The sequence below is a fragment of the Arvicola amphibius genome, chromosome 8, assembly GCF_903992535.2.
Source record: "Arvicola amphibius chromosome 8, mArvAmp1.2, whole genome shotgun sequence".
NCBI lineage: Eukaryota > Metazoa > Chordata > Mammalia > Rodentia > Cricetidae > Arvicola > Arvicola amphibius.
Genome location: NC_052054.1, coordinates 23391279 through 23414504, shown reverse-complemented (window position 1 = coordinate 23414504; position 23226 = coordinate 23391279). Strand labels below are relative to the sequence as shown.

Here is a 23226-nt window from a genome sequence, read left to right as displayed (position 1 = left end):
CACAAGTTGTGAATTTCCTGACAACGTTGGATACAAATCTCTGGGCATGAAGAACAAGTCATTGGCAAACATGATGAATCACTTAATGTAACTTTTTATTGTTCTCAAAATACATTGTTTCTTTAAGGGATTAAAAAAACAACTGAACTATAGTGTGTTCTGAAATTCATATGTCCTCTCATCTTTTCTTTTAAAGTGACTAGAGGTGTTCTTCAGAAAATGCTTGTCTTGCATAATAATTAGTCATTCAGATATATTACCTTAATTCGCTTAAATAGTTCAACAGTGTGCATGTACATTTGAAAATGACAGTGAGTTTTGTTTCTAAAAGATAAATAGATTCTAGTAAGTAATAGACTTCTCAAAGGTTATTTATATGCAGCCAGATTTTACCTGCACATTACTCTGATGGCCAGTTTCACTCTGTGTTGTTTAATTTTTTATTATAGATTTATAAATGCACATTGTGTTTTCTATTGCTGTCTGAGTAAAAGTTTAAGTTTAACTGTGTGGGGATTTGCATTTTAGTGAATGCCTCTACTTTCTTTTTTGGCCTTTTTGGAAGATTATAAACTGTTGGAAGAAACACTTTCATCCTTTCTGGCAATGTGTCTGCGTCCTTTCAGCTCTTCCAAACCACCAACACTGAGTCAGAGTTTTTTCTTCTAGATTTACAAACTCTTTGTTCACTTGTAGAAGATAGTCTAAATCTTCCCATGACACATAAACTTAGAATTAGATCTTTTAATCTATAAATGTGAAGAATGTTGAATGTCCTTTCCTACATTTCTCCATAAGAAAAGTGACTTTCCTATTATTTTGCATTATTCTATCTTCACGTTGACTGACTTAGAAGGATAAAATTGTCATGTGATCACTCTCAGAAAGCACCACAGGATATAAGAGTTGAGTGAGACTTGCTATCAGTGTATAAAATTACTTCATTTTTTTCTTAAATTCTTTATTTAGTCACCAGCCATTTGTCCTACCTAGGTGGAAACAGTACTTTGAAGAGTTCATCACTGTTGGTGATCCTTCAGAGCCCCTAATTTCTCTACTCTAGCTGATCCTGCAGCGAGTGTGCCAGATAGGATCCTCAGAAGTCTAGTGGCTCTGACTTGCACTCTCTCGCATGTGCCATAGGCACATGTCTTTCTTGTATTTTGAGGGGCTCCTGGGCTTTTGAGAAAGGGGGAGGCTTTTCCTGGCCCAGAGCCTCCAAATCTGCTGGTTTCTGCCACTGCGTATTTGCCAGTGTCTCAAGCTACTGTGCATGCTTACTGCCTTAGCTGTATCTAGAACTGACTCCTGTTTGTTCATTTTGCATATGTAAACATGCATACTCAGAGAGAGAGAGAGAGAGAGAGAGAGAGAGGGAGAGAGAGAGAGGGAGAGAGAGAGAGACTGCTTCTGTAGGAATGTGGGAAAGTTGCAGTTTTCATGACATTTGATAAAAATTAAAAGTTGACATATAGAAAGAAAACCTTACTTTAGCCATAAGATCGAAATATTTAAACTGTATGTTCAGCAAATCTCTTCCTTCATTCTTACACACCTGTACGTCGGAAGTGAATTTCATCCTGCGCCAGGACAGGTTAGTGGTGTTGCCTCAGGTTTTTTTCCGACCTAATCCTTCAGTTAGGAGGTGAAGGAAGGTTTTCCTGTGAGGTCAGAGTTTTCAAGTTCACTACAACATATGGACTTAATGCTTCATGTTTGTCCACGTTGGCTTCTTCCCCTTCTACCCAACTCCCGACACTCCAAATTAAATCCTTCTAGATATATAAAGACTAAAAATGCTTCACTCTTAAAAATGGCTTCACAAATCAACCCAACCCTCTACATGTCAGGCTTTGAGATGGCCATTAGAAACCCCAATACCACCTATAGCAGCCTCTGGCTGTTCCTGGCTGGGCATCTCTCACCTAGCAAACAATCTAGGGCCCTAGGAGTTGTCCATGTTTGCATAGTGGCTTCCATTTATACCTAAGCCCATTTCCTTGCAGAAGCAGGTGTGGTTGTTAACATCATACAAGACAATTGTACCGTCCACCATTTCTGTTGGGGCTTCAGGTGGGTTCACTCTTTGACTTTTCATGAGGTTACCAAGAACTTAGACAAGGACGTGCTGATTTAAAATAGGGTGCACTTACTTCCACAATAATGCTTCATTTTTCTTTCTTGGATTGGTCCATAAGAGTGCAGCAAGTGTCTGTATCAATCAGTGTTGGCGGGCATTGCTGTTTCTAGGCCCCGAGACTGAACCGTTCTAGTGTTAACTGTGAAGTTTCTGATGACATCAAGCATCACTGTCATGGAGGAGGAATGAGACTTACAGCTGTGTCCCGTGTTTTGTTAGGATCTCCCAAGGAGTGCCTCACAAATAGATGGAAGGAACACAAAGGTCCTCACTTTCATCACCTACATTGGGTGCGGAATATCGGCCATTTTCTCAGCAGCAACTCTCCTGACGTATGTTGCTTTTGAGTAAGTATATTTCCAACTGCCGTGATCCATGCTAACAATTGCAAATGCAAGCCTTGAAAAAATGCCTCAGCTTTAAAAAGAACTCTACAGTTTATGATGAATCATGTTGGTGTCTCGCTTTGAATGTTTCCCATAAGATCATACACCAAGAATTTTCCAGGTATAGAATTTTAGTTTATAACTACTGTATCTCTATTTGTAAAAATGGATCCAAGTCTGTTTAAGATTATTAACACTTAGGTAAATTAAAATGACATGAAATACTTGCTACATTGTAAAAGGTAAAGATATTTGCTTCATGAATTGTAAAAAAGCATTCTTGAAACAGGAAATTTTTTTGAAAGGGATCTCTGACTCATTAAAAATCAAGAAACGTCAAACAATTATAGGGAAATTACATTTTAAATAAAAATGTCGGGCTAGAAGAATGACTCAGCAGTTTAGATCGCTGGCTCCTATGGCAGAAGGACCTGAGTTCAGTTTCTGCCACTTTTTTCAGGCTGCTCATGACCATCTGTAACTATAGTTCCAGGGTCTTTAATGCACTTTTCTGGATTTTGTAGGCATTCCCATGAAGATGCACATACACACAGACATACACACAGACATACACACATGAACAAACATATAAATTAGTTGATTCAGTATGTAATGCTTATCACTCTGGAAAAAATCCTAAGTTAAAAAAAGTTGTGAGTGTGATAGCTCATGTCTTTAATACCAGCACTCAAAAGGCTCAAACAGAGGGGTTTCCATGAGGTAGAGAACAGCCTGGGCTATGTGGTGAATTGCAAGACACCCTGAGCAGCAGTAGAAGACCCTGTCTCAAAAACAAATAAATAAATAAATATGAACTCTGTATAAACAAGTTGAGAATTTTGAAAACAGTTTAGAAAGGAAAATCACAGTCTTTGTAGCCTGGCAAATATTCATAAAATTTTCACTCCTCCACATGGTGGGGCCATGTCTTGTGTATGGACTTACCAATACCGAGAATGGTAGGAATTGCCTCCTGTTTTTAAGCATTGGTGTTCAGTGTTGCTCTTTGCATACAATTCTCTTCTCCATCCTTAGGAAACTACGCAGGGATTATCCCTCCAAAATCCTGATGAACCTGAGTTCGGCCCTGCTCTTCCTGAATCTCATCTTCCTCCTGGATGGCTGGATCACTTCCTTTGATGTGGCTGGCCTCTGTACAGCTGTGGCTGCCCTGCTGCACTTCTTCCTTCTGGCCACCTTCACCTGGATGGGGCTAGAAGCCATCCACATGTACATTGCTCTTGTGAAAGTGTTTAACACTTACATCCACCGGTATATTCTAAAATTCTGCATCATTGGCTGGGGTAAGAGATTCCCCCAGACATTGGTCCTCATGCATTATAGAACCCCTAGAAAATCTGTGATTATGAACCTGCATCAGATAAGAAAACCCCGAAGAAGGGACAGAGGGACATCCTCATTACCCACACTACATGTTTCTGAAACCCTCACCAGTAGTCACTAAATTCACGAGTAAAAGGAAAAGCCTTGGCTCCTGGGTCACCACAAACTCATTTCCTGAGCCCAGCGCCAGCCCACCCAGGGCTAAAGAAGCAACTGACAGGCCATTAAGCTTCCAAATATAGTTGCCGGCTAAACGCCTAGCTCTACTCATCCCTGTTGTGGGAGCCAGAAAAAGAGCATTATTTTCATGTGTACAACCAAAACATTTAAAAAAGCACTGCCTTTAGCTTTTTAGCATGGATCCTTGGTTAGATATCCAAAGGCCATCCATATTAGCCAGTTTCAGAATCATTCTTTCTCTGGGATTTTTGGCATCAAGCTAGGCACTGTGAGGTTCAATCACGTATCTTTTTCAGATAGCAATATTCAAGGCTAAGCCATTCCTTAGTTTTCCACATCCTGCCGTGAGAAAAACCAAAGAATCTCTTGGGGAATTGAGGAAGCATGAACTGACTCAATGAAGTGGATATGGGAGTAGCACTACTGATTCTCTGAAGAGAAAAGACATCATACACTTGCTGTTTACCCCCACTTTTCCTAAAGTGTTTGTTTCATATATAAAAAGGATAAAAGCAGCTGCATTCACCTGATCTTTTGGAACGCTGGTGGCCCAATGTAGCATTATTTAAACAACCATACTAGCCAGTGCCGCATCCCACAGAATCAGTCTCAATCTCCAGTATCACTAGACCCAAAAGAAGGCTCAAGCATCTTATCATTGAAGAGTAGGTTTTTTAACTATTGCCACTTAGTGTCTTTTGTCACACACTGAGGAAGGAATTTTGCTGTTGGTTTTAACTAAACAACTTGGCCATTCTAAGAAAACTGAGTCTCTCTTGTAGAGGATTTTCTTTTTCTCACTTACTTAACAGTAACAGTCCCATGAGGCAGTCCCAGAGTTCAGGAACTCTCTCAATGTCATGGTCTTTTGATAACAGGTCTGCCAGCCTTGGTGGTGTCAATTATTCTAGCGAGCAGAAAGCAAGATGAAGTGTATGGAAAAGAAAGTTATGGCAAAGAGCAGGAGGATGAATTGTGAGTAAAACCTGTTTGGGGGGAGATTGTGATGGGATATGCGCTTTGTTTCCTGAGGTTTAATAGAAGTTAGCATGGTGACAGTAATGCCCCCATTGTGAAGGCTCTAGTTCACCTGTGAGATTCTGTCAAAAGCCCTTCTACCAGATTAGCATTTCCGTGCACAGAGCTGCCTCTCTTTATTTTAATAATACTGTACTCCATGGTCTGGAGAGTGCGGACCCCTGAGAAACTCTCTTCTTAACTCATTCAGGTGAGGGGATTCTGTATTATTCTCAACTCAGACATATCGACAGTAGAAGAAGTGACCCAATGTCAATATGAGCGTTTTACAGAAAACAGGGAGATCCTGAGTTCCTGGGAAAAAACTTTCCTTTACAAGTGGATGTGATTGGGATTAAGGTCATTATATTGTTTAAGCAATTAACTCCCAAGTGCCTCATTAAGCTTATTGTGGACCATCAACATGTATGGATTTGAAGAATTACTAATTGCTTAATGAACATTGTTTTTTATTATGTGAGACCCCAATACGTCATGTCTGTGTGAACTTCAGGGATAGCTAATGCTTCTATACCTAACCCATTCTCTTCCCTCGTGGCCTCGCATTCTTTGTTTTTCTGAATCAACACAATTGAACCCTAACAAGTTAAACCTGTAACAAGAATCCCAGGATCTTTGTGACACTTCCATGTTTAAAGAAAACCTAGTGCCACAGACATGCAGTGTTATTTAGGGGGCCCTTATAAGAAATGCTAAATTTTAAACTAAATCAGCTTTAAATGACTGACTGGAAAATCTATCTTCCTCAGGTGTCATAGGATTTTGAGGCTCTGTTTAAAGTTGTGCCATCACAAAATCTCATTTAGTCAACATTGATTGTATGATAGAAATCACGTTGAGCTATAGAATGTTCCAGAAAGCATTTACTTCAGTAGCCAGAATGTGGATAATACATTTTAAGATGAATTTAATTTCCTGAAATCATTGAATTCTTAGGTTCTTAAATTTTTCCATAGTTTAAAGAAACACTAGGACATCTGCAAACTGTATCGTTTCTCAACTTTACCCCAGTTAGACTTTGCAACACAGAGTAGTTAGAATTTTTCTTCCTTCTATTATCTGGTATATTTCTGAAAATCAAGTATATCCTTTTAATGAAGATGTGTTATAATCTACATATGCTTTACAGTTATGTGCAAGAAATATCTCTTCATGAATCTTTTAATTCCACAATACCTTGCTGCAACTAGAACAGTAATATAAATAATAATCGCTTTGTATCCTGAATCCTCAATTCAGTGTGACAAAGAAGTATAAAGTTGCTGATCGTAGATGACAATGCACTAGGAATATAGGCGACTACTAGCATTGATGTTGTGGCTAAAATCCACCAGGGCCAACTTCTTAGCAACTCTCCTAGGTTCTTTCACATCGACAGACGTACACAGCTGTAATACAATGGCTCTCACAAAAATCTCTGAGCAGGCTTCTGCTTCCGTGTTATTTTTTTTTTTTTTTTAGAATGGTGTCAACACAGCCACCCCTTGACAGGAAAGGACAGCAAAACTGAGTGCTGAAAATCCCCATTGTTAGACTAAGGACACACAAGAGAAAGAGGGTCATTGTGGTTAGGACCAGCCAAACCAGCATACACTCATACCAATCAGAATCCAACAAGCAACCTCATTTGCTTTTTAATGTTGACTTAAATAAGGAGATTAAGACAGCCATGATCCAAAACTACCCGGACCAAAAAAAAAAACAAAAAAAAAACACCTTTGAAAGGATCAAAGCAGAAACTGGAGTCCACGGAAGTGAGCGGACTTTTTATAGGTGTTTCAGAAAGAACACTGCAAGCTGTGTAAACCAGGTCGAGGAAAGTCACGGGTAGACAGGGCGTGGTGGGCAAACTCTTTTATCATGTTCTTGTTTCTTTTCCTTTAAGCTGCTGGATTCAGGATCCTGTGGTATTTTATGTGAGCTGTGCTGGGTACTTTGGAGTCATGTTTTTCCTGAATGTTGCCATGTTCATTGTGGTCATGGTACAAATCTGCGGGAGGAACGGAAAGAGAAGCAACCGGACCCTGAGAGAAGAGGTTTTAAGGAACCTGCGTAGCGTGGTCAGCCTGACCTTCCTGCTAGGCATGACATGGGGTTTTGCTTTCTTTGCTTGGGGACCTTTAAATATCCCTTTCATGTACCTCTTCTCCATCTTCAATTCTTTACAAGGTAAGATGAATGGTACCCGAGAAGTGGCTGCTTTCTTATTTTATCGTATTTGCGGACCGTTTCCCTTTTGACAGAACAGGTTAATTTTCTATCACTATTGTAGATGTCGAGCACAGTTTCAGGCACAAATGAACATTCATTCTAAAGCTTTGAATATTCCAGGTACATTAGAACAGTGCCTGGTAGATCGTAGGTATTCAATATAGCATCATGCAAAGGAATATGGAGCAGCATGAAGTGTTCGCTGAGGGCCTAACCAGAGGTTTAAGGGCTCACAGTCAACTTTTGTCTTCTTTCTAGGTCAGGCTGCTGCTGCTGCCTCCGTGCAAACTGTGTAGGTTTTCCATTCATGGGTATAGCAGTTCACCTCACCTCCTAAGGTCCCCAGGTTTAAAAATGAAATCCAACTCTAATTCAGAAACTTGTCTTTTTATGAGATACAGAAATTAATTCAACCTATCAAGCAATCAAATGTTCTGCTTTAGAGATAATATAAGCTATATTTATGTATACACACACACATATATATATTATACACACACACACACACACGCACACACACATACACACCAATGAGAGAGAGAGAGAGTAACAAAGAGAGAGAAATGGTCTCATTATGTAGTCATACTAGTCTAGGACTTGCCATATCAACCAGTGGCCTCTAGCTCACAGAGATCCACCTGCCTCTGCCTACTGCACCAACACACCTGACCACGCAGTCATAATTTTGATTCCATGACACCCTGTCTGGTCTCCTCTAAATGGACTTCCGTCAGTTTGTCAGTTACGTCTTGAAAATTTAACAGCTTTCCTTCCTTTGTGGTGCTGAAGATTAAGCCGAGGTCTTCACACACGTCCATCTCTGAACTACTTTCCGAGTCTTTCGGTAACATTCTTGAAGATACCAGTCTCCATTCTTATGACAAAACTCTTTTGCATACTGAAGCACCATGAGGACAACACATCATAAGAAATTAAATGGCACGGTCTGAAATGTCCACCCCTCATGTGTGTGTTTGTTTGTGTGTGTGTGTGTGTGTGTGTGTGTGTGTCTATTTCACTGTGTAGTCCCAGCTGGCCTCAAACTCAAAGTCCTACTTCAGTCACCTGAGTGCTAGGATTATAGGCCTCCAGCATCCCTACCTTCAGAGCCTGGGCTATTTTCAGTTTTGCTGAAGCTACTCCACTGCTCCTACAGCTATGAATATGCGGAAGAACACCTAAATAAATCCAAACAAATCTGAGCTGGGGTAGAAAGCAGTGTTGTACTTCTCAAAATTCCGTCACTTTACTGGGTATTCCCTCTTGCTGTATCTAAGATGTCTGCGCTTATCTGAAGGAAAGTATGACTCACCGCCCTGAAACTTCTGCTGGTTTTTGAACTGAAACAATTGTCACAAAGTAGATGCATAGTGACTGTTAAATAGATGGATTTCTGGGTGAGGGAAAGAAGAGGATCTTCTTCTAGGCATGGCCTAGATCCAATCTGAGATGCCTCTGGCATAAATACTCATTAATTAATTCAGCAAAGCTATTCAGGCTAATAACAGGCAAAATGTGCAGGCTTGTTATCATGAATATGTAGAATAATAAGTCTCAAGAGTATATCCTTAAGTTGGAAGCTAAATTCATAATGTATGAATATGTCTAAACAGCGATCCAGCTCAGCAAAGGCAGTATTCCTCCATTTAATCTCTTTTATGATACACTACATAAAAGTGCCCAAGTAAATATTGACAGGAGTGTCCAGTCGCATTAGGAATTCCATGGTTTTATGTTTCAGGACTGTACATGAAAGGCACAGTCATCTGCCAGCCCAACCTTGGTTCGCCGTTAGAATTTCCTGGCATAAACTTCAGCAGCTGCAGTTGTCTGTGCAGGCCATTTCTATTCATGAGAAGTGGGATGCTTTGATTTTCCTAGCATGGGTCTCCTGATGAGACGGGAAAATGTCAGCCGTCATCAAGTCAGTGTTCTTCGTAAATCACTGACTTTAAGATTGATTTTTAAATCATACACATTCAGAACAACTTTATCCATGTCGAGGGATATTGAAAACATCCCCTAAACAAACTTTAAATGCAGAGACCTGGATACTGAAGACATGACTCTGTGGACAATCACTTCACCAGCCAGGCCAAATGAAAACTTTCTAGAACAGTATATAGATTTTTAATGGCTTTTATTGGTGAGCTAGTTTTTACCTTCGACATGAGGCTTTTTTTGTAAGAACTTTATGCTCTATTTGAAGCATGTAGAGTCTTGTGGGGTGGATATCCCAGAACTCAGGAGGCAGGAACAGAAAGATACTGACTTCTGGGTCATTCTGAGTTACATAAAGAGGCTCTATTTTTAAAGGGGCCATGGAGTAAGTTTCATGAGGCAACGAAACTGAGAAAATTCTATTTTTTCTCAAATGAAGAACATCAGAAAGAAAGGATGATTTGATTCAACTACTGTCTAAATTCTGTATGGTTCCATTCCCTTTGATACTTCTCCAACATATGGAGAATTTTGACTTTCCTAACAAGTTCAACAAGTTAAACAGTTTCATGCCTGAAACTTGATCCTCCATTTTCTATTTCCAGAACTAGACAGCAGTATCCATTAGCAGTCAAGTACAACCAGGCCCTCTCATGTACCCAAATGTGAGAACATAATTCATGCATTCCATAGTTCTGCAATCAGAAGCTGCTATGGGGCACACACACAAATAAAGGAGTATCAGTCTGCTCACACATCTGCCACTACTCACATTGTAACATTAAGACCCCTGGAGCAACAGAAATCATGTGCGTTTTTGTAGTGCATGAGAGTTAACAAAATATTTTTATCTAACGTGTGTGCTTTTACTATCAGGCTCAAAAGTCTGAAAAGCAGGAACTTCAGAAAAAGGATATAGTCTCGTTTTTAATGGGTAAACTTACGGTAAGAAAGTCAGTGACCTTCCCAAGATCAGTTTGCATCTGATGATGAAATATTAATAATATATATGACAATTAAAAAGCACATTAATAGGTGACAGAGTATAAAAGGTATAGTTTTCAACAGAAAAATAACTAAAGCAAATTCCTTAATTACCCCTCAGTTCATGTCAATCTCTTCATTTAGGAAGTGACTATCTACCTCCATTTATTAAAAAGCTAGCAAATACACTTTTAATAACTTAATGGGAATTTAATTTGTTATTCAACAGGAACTGTCATTAGTTTCAATCCCACAGGCAGACTGAGACATTAAGTTAGATTTTGAGATGCACTAAATTAATTGCCAGCTGAATTTCCCTTGCGCGGTTGGAGCCTCATGCAAGTTAAGCTATGCCACAGCAGCACACACACAATACACATGTGTAATTGCTGCCAAGGTAAAGATGGCCCGCCTTTCAACTCCAGACACCCGAAACGACATCGAGTGGGATGCAATGTGACACACACTGCAAGGAAATAGATTGCTCATCCTTGGACCAGGCATTCCATGCCACAGAGAAATAATTTTGAAAAGGGAATCTTTGTAGTATGAAAGGAAGACCCAAAACACAGTTCCAAAACCAGCCATAAACCCAACTGACAATAGCTGGCTTTGTTTGAGTGACAAGCACAGCTGGGAGGTGGTCAGTCTTGTGTGTAGAGTCACCCCAGAGCTTAGAAGCCCCCCAGGCTGTTTCACCAATGGGCAGGAATGTAGTGCACACTGCTTCTTCCTTCCCAGTAGCTGATTTGATGAATTATTGACTGATTTTTCTATCAAAAGTCTAAAATTTACAGGCATGATCTAAGACCCAGTCACCCACAGCTACTCACCTGACCCTCTCTCAAACCCCTGAAGTTGTTTATATGATGATATGTGTTTCAATAGGTTTGTCATTCAGGTTCAGAAAAGGTGAATTTGGGCTTTTCCATTTTTGGCACAAATTTATTGTTTACTTTCTTGAAAAGTTTTTATTTTGTTTTGGTTTTGGTTTTTTGTTTCTTTGGTGGTTTTTTTTTTTTTTTCGCCTCTAGATACTAAAGCACCCTCAGAGATGAGCAGTCAAAACTATCATCTCCTCTCCATCTGGACTTGCATGAGGCCTTTTGAAACAGTGACAGGTGGCCACTTAACTGACTTCAACTTTACCCCCTTATATCTAGGGAAACTCTTTCTGGCATTTCTTTTTAAGTTTTTTTTTGATAATTGGACTCAACATCAGAAGTAGCTACTCATGTTACATGGACTCCTAAAAGCCATGTTTCTGCCTGAGTGAAGCAAAGGGAATGAATTCTACATGGGAGTCAAATTTCTAACAAAAATATATTTTTCCCCCCAAATAGATAAATAGCTCCATAAGGATCAAGATTAAAGGCAAGTCATATAATCCACAATGAATATGATGCCAGAATTTAAAAGCCGGGTTTTATTTCTTTTCTAAGGGGCTAAGATTCTGGACTCGATGACAGGATTAAGAACAAGAAACAAAACCTACTCCTTCAGAAGATTTTATTTTATTTATTTATTTATTTTATTTAGACTGTTTCCTTTCCCCAGAGTCAGAGCGCTCACCATCTTCCTGCACTGTTTGCATAGCTAGCCCAGCTTCTAAAAGGTCGTGATAAGGTAGTGTTTGTTACATTCTCTCCCTTCAGAATCCCCATAGAGAGCCCTGCTTCCCCACAAGCATTACAGTATTTGTCCTTCTTCAGCCCAGCTGGAAATATTACTAATTTAAGATAGAAAAACATTGCCATGTTTACTGGGAATTAAGAAATTTTGAGTTCTCGCATCATAGTGGTGTGTTGGTGTGAAGTGAGTATCTCCTGGAAGATGGGTGCTAAGGAAGGCGTGGAGTGACCGAAATGAGAGGGAACAAGAGGGAATAAGGAATGGCTTGCAATCTGTTCACTCACCTAGCATGGAGTGGTTTTCAAGTAGGTGAATTAGATAAGCAAGGTAGTTTACAAGGTGAAGCAACTGTTGCTAAGGAATCCTGGCTTGGATTCCTTTGAGTGGTAGTCTCGCAGGCTAGGCTTAAATTCACCCAAAATGGACAATGGGCAGCTGTAGGTCCTTGGTTTTTGTTGTTGTTCATTTGGTTGGTTTATTATTGGTATTGTTTGCTGTGTAACAGGAAGGACTCATGAACTTAGCACTTACCAATCAAGTTAAAGCAAAAGCTTTAATTGTGAATTCAATCTTTTGGCTATATGGGCTTCCAAACTTCACTGAGATCTCTCTTAGTCCTCAGTAAAGCTGAAGGGACCAAGAGGAGTGAAACTTTCTCATTACTACTCCAGCCACAGGATGAAGCTCGTTGCAGAAACCTGGGGATCATACGTTTCCTAGGTGCAATGAATATCCTCAAAGGCAGAAACATGTGGATAGAGGATGGAGGTTGGGTGGGAAATGGAATGGACTCCTTAGAATGCAATGGAAACCCCATTAAGATTGTGAAGCTAACTTCTGGTGCCATTTATGCACAGTTGCCAGTGGTTATAGTTTATTTTATGCCATATTATTTGATTTCACAGGGTTCATAGCTCAGTAAGGCTGCTGATTCCTTTTTTTCCCCAGTAGCATGCTTAGAACCTATTAGCTGTGTGAGAGCTCTCCAGTACGGGTGAAACTTCTGATTCAGGATAAACTTGATTTAGAACTTCTTTAACCTCTCTGATAGAACATTTCAAAAAAATGCACTCATAATCACCAACAAATGAGTAATAAATGATATTATATTGAGATAGCATATATATGTAATAAGATATATACATACCTATTTTTATATATAACGCACATAAATATATAACTTAGTTATACACACACACACACACACACACACACACACACACCAAAGTAAAGCTATATGATGGTATGATAATACTATTTACCTGATGTCTTGTGGATACCTTTTTTAAAACCTCTCAAAGGTAAAGGTCTTCGGGACTAGTGAGATGGATCATCAGGTAAAGACCTTTAACAAAGCTTCATAACTTGATTTCATTCCTGGGACTCATAGGATGGAAGGAGAGAAGAGACTCCTGCAAGATGTCCTCTGATCTCCAAACATGTGCCCACACATGTACACACATAAAAGCACATACTAAATAAGTGTAATAAAAATTTTAAAATAAATATGCCTGAATTTAGCATGAATTTTTAGTAGGATAATCCCCCTGCTTAGAATCAGTGATAAAGAGATAATCAATTTATCTCATATTACCATATCTCCACAGGTCAGAATAGGCAATAGGACATATTAGCAGGAATTTCCAGCCATGTCCTTACTTTAAGCATCGTGTTTGGGGCTGTCTGATGGACACAGGGTAGCTAAGCACAGAGGAAGACAGCCAGAGATATTCCATTAATGTCAAGGCTAGAACAGAAATCCAAAGGGCTTTATCCCTGTTGTCATTTATTATAAAATATAATCTGAATCTTGTGGCATTAAGATAGTAACTACTATATATGTCATATTTTGCAAAGTTAACTGTACATATCAGACTTTCAAACTTTTCTTATGCTATCTTTTAAAAAATTATCTTATTTATTATTGGTGCATGTGTGTATGCTTAAGGGGCACAGACATGTTGAACAGCACACACGTGGAGGTCTGTTGCCTCTTCCGGACCACCTGGCTAGCTTGCACTCAAAATAATTACACAGAAACTGTATTAATTAAATCACTTTTGGCCCATTAGCTCTAGTATCTTATTGGCTAAATTTTACATCTTAATTTAACCCATTTCTAGTAATCTGTGTATTGCCACGGGGCAGTGGCTTACTGGATAAAATTCCCAGCATCTGTCTCTGGTGGCTCCATGCCATTCCTCTCACTCTTCCCTTCTTCCTCCCAGAATTCAGTTCTGTCTTCCCTGACTACCTAAGATCTGCCCTATCAACAGGCAAAAGCAATTTCTTTATTCATTAATGGAAATAACTGCACAGAGAGGGGACTCCCACAGAGGTCAGAAAATAGCTTTACGGGGTTGATGCTCTCCTTGCACCTTTACATGAATTCTGAGGATCAAACTCCGGTCTCCAGCCTTGAGTGTCAAGCGCTTTACTCACTGAGCAATCTCTCTTGCCTGCCTGGACTTTTAAAATTATGCAGCTAGACATTAGATATATAGAAATAAAATTATGCAGCTAGAATATAGTTGAGTTGTCTTAAGGAATACTCCATATTCAAAAGCAACCGATAAGCTTAATTGTTCCTTAACAATACTATAATAATTTTACTTTTATGACACTCTACAAGATTCTTAGATTCATGAAATTAAGTATCAACCTTATTCTTCCTGAAAATTCCCAATGTCAAATTCAGTGCTTTGAAGATAGTCACTGCACAAACTAACCTTCTGGAACGTTCCTTAACCTCCCTTCCACTCTAATCATTTTAAAGTTTCCATTCCAGCCTGCATCTTCTGCAAGGCCCTTCCTCATGTAGAAATGCCATCACTGTTGCTAGCATAGCATAAAACAAGGGTTTTACCTCAAATTCATTGGTGTGTTCTTCAGAAACTTTTGCCTTAAAAGCATTGTCATTATCGTCCTATATCCTTTAATTCACATGAAACTCAGTCTGTTATATTTTTATTTGTTTTGCTTTAGAACAATGTTTCCCATTGTAGCCCAGGCTAGCCTTGAACTTACCCTCTTCATTCAGTCTTCAATGTTTTGGGTGTACTGCTACTGCACCATTGTCAGCTAGTATGCACGCATGGGTGTGCATGTGCACATGCATGCGTACATGTGCACACACTCACATTTGTGCATCTGGGTAGGCCCATGGTTGACACTGGACATCTTACTTGATTTCTACCTTATTCATTGAGGCAGGGTCTCTCCTTTGAACCTAAAGATAATCAGAATAGCTAATCTGATGAGCCAGCTTGCTCTGGGGATCCCATGGCTCCATCACCCTGTCCACTTAGCATTTATTGAGGATCTAGGGAACTGAACTCCTATCTTCATGGTTTTAAAGCAGGTACTTTACCCACTCAGCAATCTCCCCAGACCATACATAGGTCTTATTTTTAACTCCCTACTTCTAATCACATATCATCCCTTAAAATGAGCATATATTCACTTATTGAACATAGGCTGAATTCATCTCATTAGCCTGGTTGCTATTATTCACTTATTAAGGAAACACTCATTTATTTGCTATACGATTCCTAGCATCATTCGAGGAACATCTAGAGCACACAGAGCAACAGATAAACAACTCTGTTTGGAGCTTTGTTGCCCACTGGTAACAGATAATCATAAAAGCAAATGGCCATACAGAAATACAAAAGCACCATGTATTGATCAGTGTGCACAAAAGATGAAGAGTAGGGGACTGAATTAAGAATGAATTACAACTTCAGACAGTGGCCTCTCTAGAGAGTTAAGGGATAGTCTGAGGCAGACGACTATTACTAAAATATCTGAAGAAAGAGTGGTCAGGATGGTGTTTGGTGAGAACAAGCCTTATTTATTCATTGAGTAACAGAAGAATGTTCATGTGGTTGGGGGTCATAGTCATGACTTCTGTCAAAATCTGAAGCTTGAGATGTCTAGGCAAGACATCCTAGAAGCTGTGTGGGTTGAAATCGTGTGTTGGGGAGAGATGGGAATGAAGTCAAGGATGAAAAGCATTGTTGGATCTTAGGAGTGTGTAGTTAAGTCATAAGGGATGCTGAACAGGCAAAGACAGAGCCAGGTCCATGGACTCATCCTGAATTTACACAGCTCTCTGTGTTCTTCTGTAGAAGACTGGACTGCCTACTGCATGCACTAAGATTCCATTTCTTAAGATCTTTGTCCCTCAGTGACTTAGTTCTAAAATAACAAGAGAATTCCATAGACTTAGTAATATTTATCCTTTAAAATGTGCCATTTGTCTTAAGTATTCACATGTTCTCTTATCATAGGGTTATTTATATTTATCTTCCACTGCGCCATGAAGGAGAATGTTCAAAAACAGTGGAGGCGCCATCTGTGCTGTGGCAGGTTTCGGCTAGCAGACAATTCAGGTAAGGGCACGGGGGTAAGTGGGTTTGGAGAAGCAGTTGAAACCATGAGCATCCCACCTTAACGCTGTCAGAGCAGCAACCCCCACTGAGAGGGCTATAGAAACAGAGTATGTGAAGATGCTGAGTTGGAATCTTGAAACATTCTGTATTGGGCTCCATCTTTGAATGTTGTAGAGAAGAAACAGGGGTCCTGGGCAGGTTTAAAAATTGCTCAAGTTTTGACATCTAATTCGACAATTTGTGTCTGCAGGTTCCCCTACAGTAGATCCACCTTGCCATGGTATTAGACTCTTAGTTGAATTTTAGGTGAAGAGACTGTTTTCAGGATGCATAACATTTGAAGGAAAATGCCGCTAACTTTTTAAACATCCGCAACTATTTTTCACCTATAGGATATTGAAGTGGGATACGAAATACCCTGTGCATGGGGTCAGAACAAGACAGTTCTCTGTCCCCAGCCTCTTACTATTTCCATGTTAGTATCTCTTAAGTCGCTGAGTGTACTAGGAAACTGGCTGCTCTTGATAGATTAAATGACACAGTGATGGATTTCTGAGACAGTTTGTATTTTCTATAAGCCAGCTAATAAAGTGGACTCCTTCGTTTTTTCAGATTGGAGCAAGACGGCTACCAATATCATCAAGAAGAGCTCCGATAACCTGGGGAAATCTTTATCTTCAAGTTCCATTGGCTCCAACTCAACATACCTCACATCCAAATCAAAATCCAGCTCCACCACCTATTTCAAAAGAAACAGTCACTCATGTGAGTCATTCTTGGCCATGTAAAGCTTCCCCCTGGTTCTTTCCCATCGAACCATTTTCATCACAAAACTGACTTATGCTGACGGGTGGATCCCTGCTAGAAGGTGGCTGTACATTCCCGTGAACTGAACAATCCATCTAAAGACTTTATTCATCATCAATGTAAATTTTAAATTTAAAATAAGAACTCTCAGAAATGTCGCTTTGGTTTGTGTCCTGCTTGTTCAGTACAGCTACCGTGGCTGCATGTTCTGACCCTAGCATATACACAAATAATTCCAATGAAATAAAGAACGTTTTGCAGGATTTGAGGTGGATGGTGAAATATGTGACAGGTTTAAACGTGTAACTTCAAAGGAAAATGATAGGATTTCTAGTTCTCAATACTAAGCCCTTGACAGACAGCTGTAGTGTCTTGGCACACACTGTATTCCTAAAGAAATACATTTAAAATGTTTACTCTGCTTAGTTATTACCCATGAGCAGAGGTGTGTGGCACTGAACCGACTAGTATTTGACATTTTTCTAAAGAAGGAGTCTGATATGTGAGGTGTCTATACTTGCCCATGTTGCAAACACTCGAGTTATAGTTTATTTGCAAGTCTAATCCCTGCCAGTTGTTACTGGGACTGCTGTCTACTGAGGATGGCTTGGGGTGTGTCAAAAGAGGCTGAAATACGTAGTTGGTTTTTTTCTTGGAATTGATCTAGAAATTCGTATGTTTATGGTGTAGATAACTTCTCCTAAGAGAATTCCTTCAACAAAAGTGGAATATTCAGGTAATTTATACTGCTCCTCTTGGATGCATGAATTTGTACAAGGTAATGAGAATGTCTGCATGGACTAAGCTAAGGGTCTTGCTGCACCAGCGACATGGCTTACTCTTTACAGTACTCTGCAGCTAGCACAAGGGTACTCCTGCACTGAGCTGGAATCTGACATTTCTGTAGTGGGCTGTGCCAGCTCTTCTCTGCATGGGGTATGCAAGCCGTGCCTTCTAAGCAATGTACCATCTGCCCCATGCTCCAGAAGAATGGGTCACATATCATGTAATATAAAAAAAGAAGTACATAATAAACTTTTTATTATGATGTGACTTTTTTTCTGTTTTTACTTTTCAATATCTTTTGGATTACTGGGTGTGCCATGGTACATTCATAGAAGTCCTGAATGAGAAATTTGTCGATGGCAAGCTGCTTTGTGGTGATTATTTTGATCTGCTTGAGCCTTCAGTAGATGTCAAATAATGGTTCATATCTCTAGCCCCTGATTTTCAGATATGCAATCTAAAGCTTGGCTACTCATAATGTGATATTTAGCCAGAAGCCATGGGACACTGTGTGTGAATATGATGTATTTGATACATAAACACACAGTTCTACTCTATTAGAGTATGGAGAGCCATCCAGTGTAATCGTGTATTTGGAATGGGGCCAGTTACAGTCTCTAAAAATATGTGCCCTTGGAAACTGTCCAGGAAGAATGGATGCATCCTCAACATTTCTCTAAGGACCTGTGGTTTGATTTAAAAAAAAAAAAAAGTCAAGCACAGATTATTCCTTATTTAAGAAAAAAATCCTCAACAGAAAACCAGTGGCTAGAGAATGTGGGGACCCAAAGGAAGCACAAAATCAGCCAGCTTGCGGAGAGCTTCATGGGCAGGACCTTATCTGCGGCCCCTCCAGGCTTTTTCTAATCAGTGCTAGGGTGCGCTTCAGTCATTCTGTCAAGCCCATCTTCCCATGAATCATCTCTCCTGCCCCCTGGCTGCCTTTAGTAGGGGAAGACACCACCCATTTCCTGTTTTAGGCTACTTTTGACTTGGTGTTTGCCCCAGACAGAACAGTAGTAGAGCAGCAGAGACCGTGAAGATGACTTTGACTTCGGTCACTTACTGATGCACTTTACAGATCCTTTCACATATGGGGGTCCATCTTACTCAAAACATAAAAGGCTTGCCATGAATACTGCAATTTTGGAGGAAGCTCTGGCTACTGACATCAGTGTTTGGGGGCAGCATTTTCTTGCCTCCCTCACAGAACTATGGAGGAGATGTGACTATAAAGGAGCCATGTTTCTCTCTACCATCACCCTGAAGTCTGTACTTTGGTTAATCAGGGGGTAAAACTTTTCCCAAAGTGTACCAGGAGGGGGAAGACAGACACTTACTATATTCATAGAAACACAAAATTTTCCATAGATATTAAGAGTGGTATGAATTTCAACTTTCAGAGCATTACCTGAACCAATTTTAGAGTTTCTGAATCTGGAGAAAGCTAGTATATACTTACCGAAGACAGAAAAGTTCTTAACATTTATTGAGTGGTCCTCAGTTGCTATTGATAGCTCTGATATTATTGCATCTGGAATATGTCCAGTGAAGAGAATTTTGATTTTATAACAATAATGCTTCTGTTCTCTTCCATTCAAGTCACAACTAGCAATCACGAGGAAATGCACTCAGTAGTCTTTCACGTTTACTTAAATTCACACTTATCCTCCAAAAACACTTCAACTAGATTTTGTCAAAAAAGTTTTATGGCAGTGTCAAATTTACATATCAAGTAGAATGCAGTGAGTCTCCTTGCAAGTGTGAACTCAGAGGTAGCTATATTTTCATTTTTCCCTACTCCATATTATTTGTAAAACATATCTCAGATCTCACATATTTTTAATGAGTATTTCAGCATATTTTAATTCAATTTTTAAATCATTTCTGTCTTTGGGGCCATTTTGGGGAAAAAAAAAGGTTCAACTCTTTTATTCATTAACTCTGAAAAACAGCATTTGGGGGAACATTTTGTTGTAATAAGCCATGACAGAAATTACCTGAAAGTAAGTTGACATTCAATAATATTAAAAGTGCATTTGAAGGGGGATTGTATTTGAGGTCTGCCTATTCCCGAACCTGTCAGGGAGCCCAGGGCACCCACTCCTTGGTGTGCTTATTGAATGTCATGTCTCAACCTTGTCACTTGCTCGTCCTGCAACTGAATCTCTCGTATCATTTCTTACAGACAGCAGTTCCATGGACAAGTCCTTGTCAAAACTGACCCACTCTGGTGGAGAGCAGACGTCAATCATCCCTGTCCATCAGGTTATTGATAAGGTCAAAGGTTACTGTAATGCTCATTCAGATAACTTCTATAAAAATATTATCCTGTCAGATACATTCAGCCACAGTACAAAGTTTTAATGTATGAGGGGGGAAAGAATCTGTCTGGAGAAGTGTAAACCTTTACAAGCAATGAAAGCTATGCCCAACAGAAGGCAGTGTGCTGTTCCCTAGGCAACTGCAGAGCCTTGAGGACTGGATCTTGTTAGAGAAGCTCCCGTGGGATCCAGCGTTCATCTTTTCCGAATATTTCTTCTGTGGACCAGCTTCAGTCATCACACTTCAGAAAACACGCTCAACACTGCAAGGAGACAGGACTTCTTAGGATGAGTAACTGAATCCAACGCATCAGAATTTGAGGGGAAAGGCATTAAAATCAGAAAATACAAGAGGAAGAAACCCAAGAGTGAATTCTAGTTTAGATCGCATCTACCCCATCTCACCTGGATGTAAGATTGCTCGGATGTGGCCTGACTTTCATAAAGACTAAGTAGAAAAAACACTAATTAATGTTTGTAGTGATTTTGGATGCTCACGGGTTCTGTTCCAATGCTATTTCCTACAAACATAGCAGCATCTCTTTCTCTTTTTTCTGTGAAATTTGAACCGTAAGTAGAAAAGATGTTTAATATTTGACTCATATAATATTAAATGTGATTTTTTTCCCATTATGTCAAATATTTAACTTTCATGAACATAACTTGCTAAAGGAGTATTTCAGAAATTTGATCTCATTAATACGCTGTATAAATTTCTAATATCTCAAGTCATAGAGCTTAAGCATCACTATCGTCTCCAGCACATGAATCCAGCTGAATGTGCCCTTGGCATAAAGTGGGCCTCCTGGGAGTTAAGAACAAATAGGTGTACCCTCTCTCACTCCCTCTCGTGTCCCCCTTCACTCTTCATTGGGCCCACAGGCTCAAGAGAAGAAAGAGAATTCCAGTTAAGCACCCTGTATGCCATGACCTCTCACCACTGAGAGAACACACTTTTGAGACTATGTGAGCCTATCCTGCTTTAATGACTTTAAGACATTTCAGATCCCATAAACTCTGAGACCTCTGACTTCCCCCAGGGGTAATTTTCTTCTAAAGAACATACCGTGAAACATACAACTGTCTTGGTTCATCAAAATAACTTAGAAATATGTAGATCTACAACGGCTAGTCTAAAAACTATTTGCACTGAGCCCTGCAATCAGAGTGTCTAAGAGCCCAAGGAGGGCTGGCGAGATATACTACTCTATAGTGTAATATTTATGGATCGGACTGCAGCATGCATGTCATGCAAAGCATTCAGCAGCTCACCTAACTCCAAAAGGACCCTAAACAAGGTGTGCTTGCTAAGGAGGGTATAGGTTGTTCTCAAGTGATGGAATCCTCTCCACCAGCCTCAGTATGTGCTGGTGTTAGCCTTGCTCAGGGTTCTCTGCCACGTTCCGGGTTTGGCAGGACAGTGGAACAGGACTGACAAAGGGGGAGAGTCTAACAGAGTTAGTCGGAGGGCAGAGGCCAGACCTAAACCTCTGTGCAGAAAGCAGGTCATGCTTGGCTAAGATATATAGGACCTTGCAGGTTCTGCAACAGCTGAAGGGTCCTCTCCTCTCACCGAGTGTCAATCAGGAAGCTATTTGCCAGGCTGCCAAAGGTGATAGAATGTGGTAGTGGGTTGTTGTTGCTGTTCCATTTTCTAATAGCCTGGACTGGCATTTTGGTGGACGTGAATGTTGTTAGGCCTGGCTTTCACAGAGGAGGAGGCCATTTAGGAGAAGTGGATAGTAAATCGTAAGGTCACTAAGATTCACTGTACTAGAGCCAGGCCTTCCCTTGTGGTTTGTATCAACAGGCTGTTCATTGTGCCAGAGGCTACATACATATAGGTAAACTCTAAATTCACTAGTCACGAAATATTCGCCTTCTCCCCCAAACCTAGGTGTTGACGATAGATGTTCATTAGGTTTCGACTGTGAGGCCTCTGCACAAAGGGTGTGTTTAGTGAATAAAAGTTATGACTTAGCTTCAAAAATGCCTTTGCTTTTCATTTCCACTTACAAGCATTCAGATCAGAGAGACAACTTTTTTACTTCTTCATATTTGGCAAGAATGTCAGTTCCACTTGAAAAAGGTTTGATGACAAGGTAAGAAGAAGAAACACCAGACTAGAAATAGGTGCAAGTAGATTTCAAAGCCTGATCCAAACTCTACCTTCAGTGCCAAGTATGTGGCTTCATGTGCATTTGGCCCCTCAGAAGACTCGGTCGGGCAGGAATTCCACTGGAAGGCCAGACTCTGGCCTCCACCCGCCTGTAAGACAGTACCAGTTCATACTCTGGTTTCTCACTCCCCACCCTCTCTCTTCCCTGTGCTGCATTAGAGCTTTAGTCTCGGGTCCTGAGACAATCTCCGTTCTTGTCACTGGTTCCTGCGGTGTAAAGCTTTTCTTTGTCATTGGCAATGTCTCTCCTGTACATATTTATTTATTTGTGTTCATGTCAGTTGTGTTCAATACCTTAGCTTCCTTTTGCCCGGTTTTATTGTTTTAATGAACTTTCTATTAGAAAGACTGTATTTTTTTCCAGAAAGGTTGTGAAACAGTTTTCTGTAGCAGTATCTTTGAATATTATGGAAAGAAGCAACTGTGAGGGCATACTAGAATTAGCAGTGAGAAAACTGCTAACGCTGATTTGCCATTTTAACTGAAATGGAAAATGATTTTTCAAATAAATACTTATGTTGTTCATGTTCCAAATTATTCACTTCCTTTATGAGTGAATGTTTCTATTTCTGACTCTTAAATAGGAAAAAAAAGTGATTTGACAACTGGAAAATAACCTTGCCACCAATAAATCCAATGACATGGGGCGATTTAGCCAAAACACTAGGAATGAATATGTGACGAAGATCCAGATTCTGGGATTAATGCACTCTGACATTAGAATTTCTCAGGATAACTGATACACAGCCAGGCTGTATGGCAGCTTAAACATAATTTAGGCATGATTATTTTGAAGAAAAGACTAAAGCAGAAAATAAAAATGAAAATAAAGAATGGAAAGGAACATCGTAGTGATATGCAGAATTTGGGGCTTGAGGTA

The 23226-nt window shown here is 39.9% G+C and overlaps 1 protein-coding gene across 3 annotated transcripts in view; it reads left to right on the top strand.

Moving 5' to 3' along the window:
• Adgrg6 (adhesion G protein-coupled receptor G6) overlaps positions 1–22880 on the top strand; it is a 131594-nt gene extending 108714 nt beyond the window's left edge. For 2 of the 3 annotated variants that reach the window (XM_038340104.1, XM_038340103.1), the window contains 7 exons: positions 2360–2487; positions 3562–3830; positions 4929–5025; positions 6974–7257; positions 16149–16250; positions 16863–17015; positions 20032–22880. In XM_038340104.1, coding sequence (XP_038196032.1) covers positions 2360–2487; positions 3562–3830; positions 4929–5025; positions 6974–7257; positions 16149–16250; positions 16863–17015; positions 20032–20210 — 1212 coding nt within the window. In that variant the 3' untranslated portion in view covers positions 20211–22880. Of the gene's footprint in view, positions 1–2359; positions 2488–3561; positions 3831–4928; positions 5026–6973; positions 7258–16148; positions 16251–16862; positions 17016–17747; positions 17794–20031 lie in introns of all 3 variants that reach the window. The other variant, XM_038340106.1, reaches the window with a different exon arrangement.
• The last annotated feature ends 346 nt before the right edge of the window (positions 22881–23226 follow it).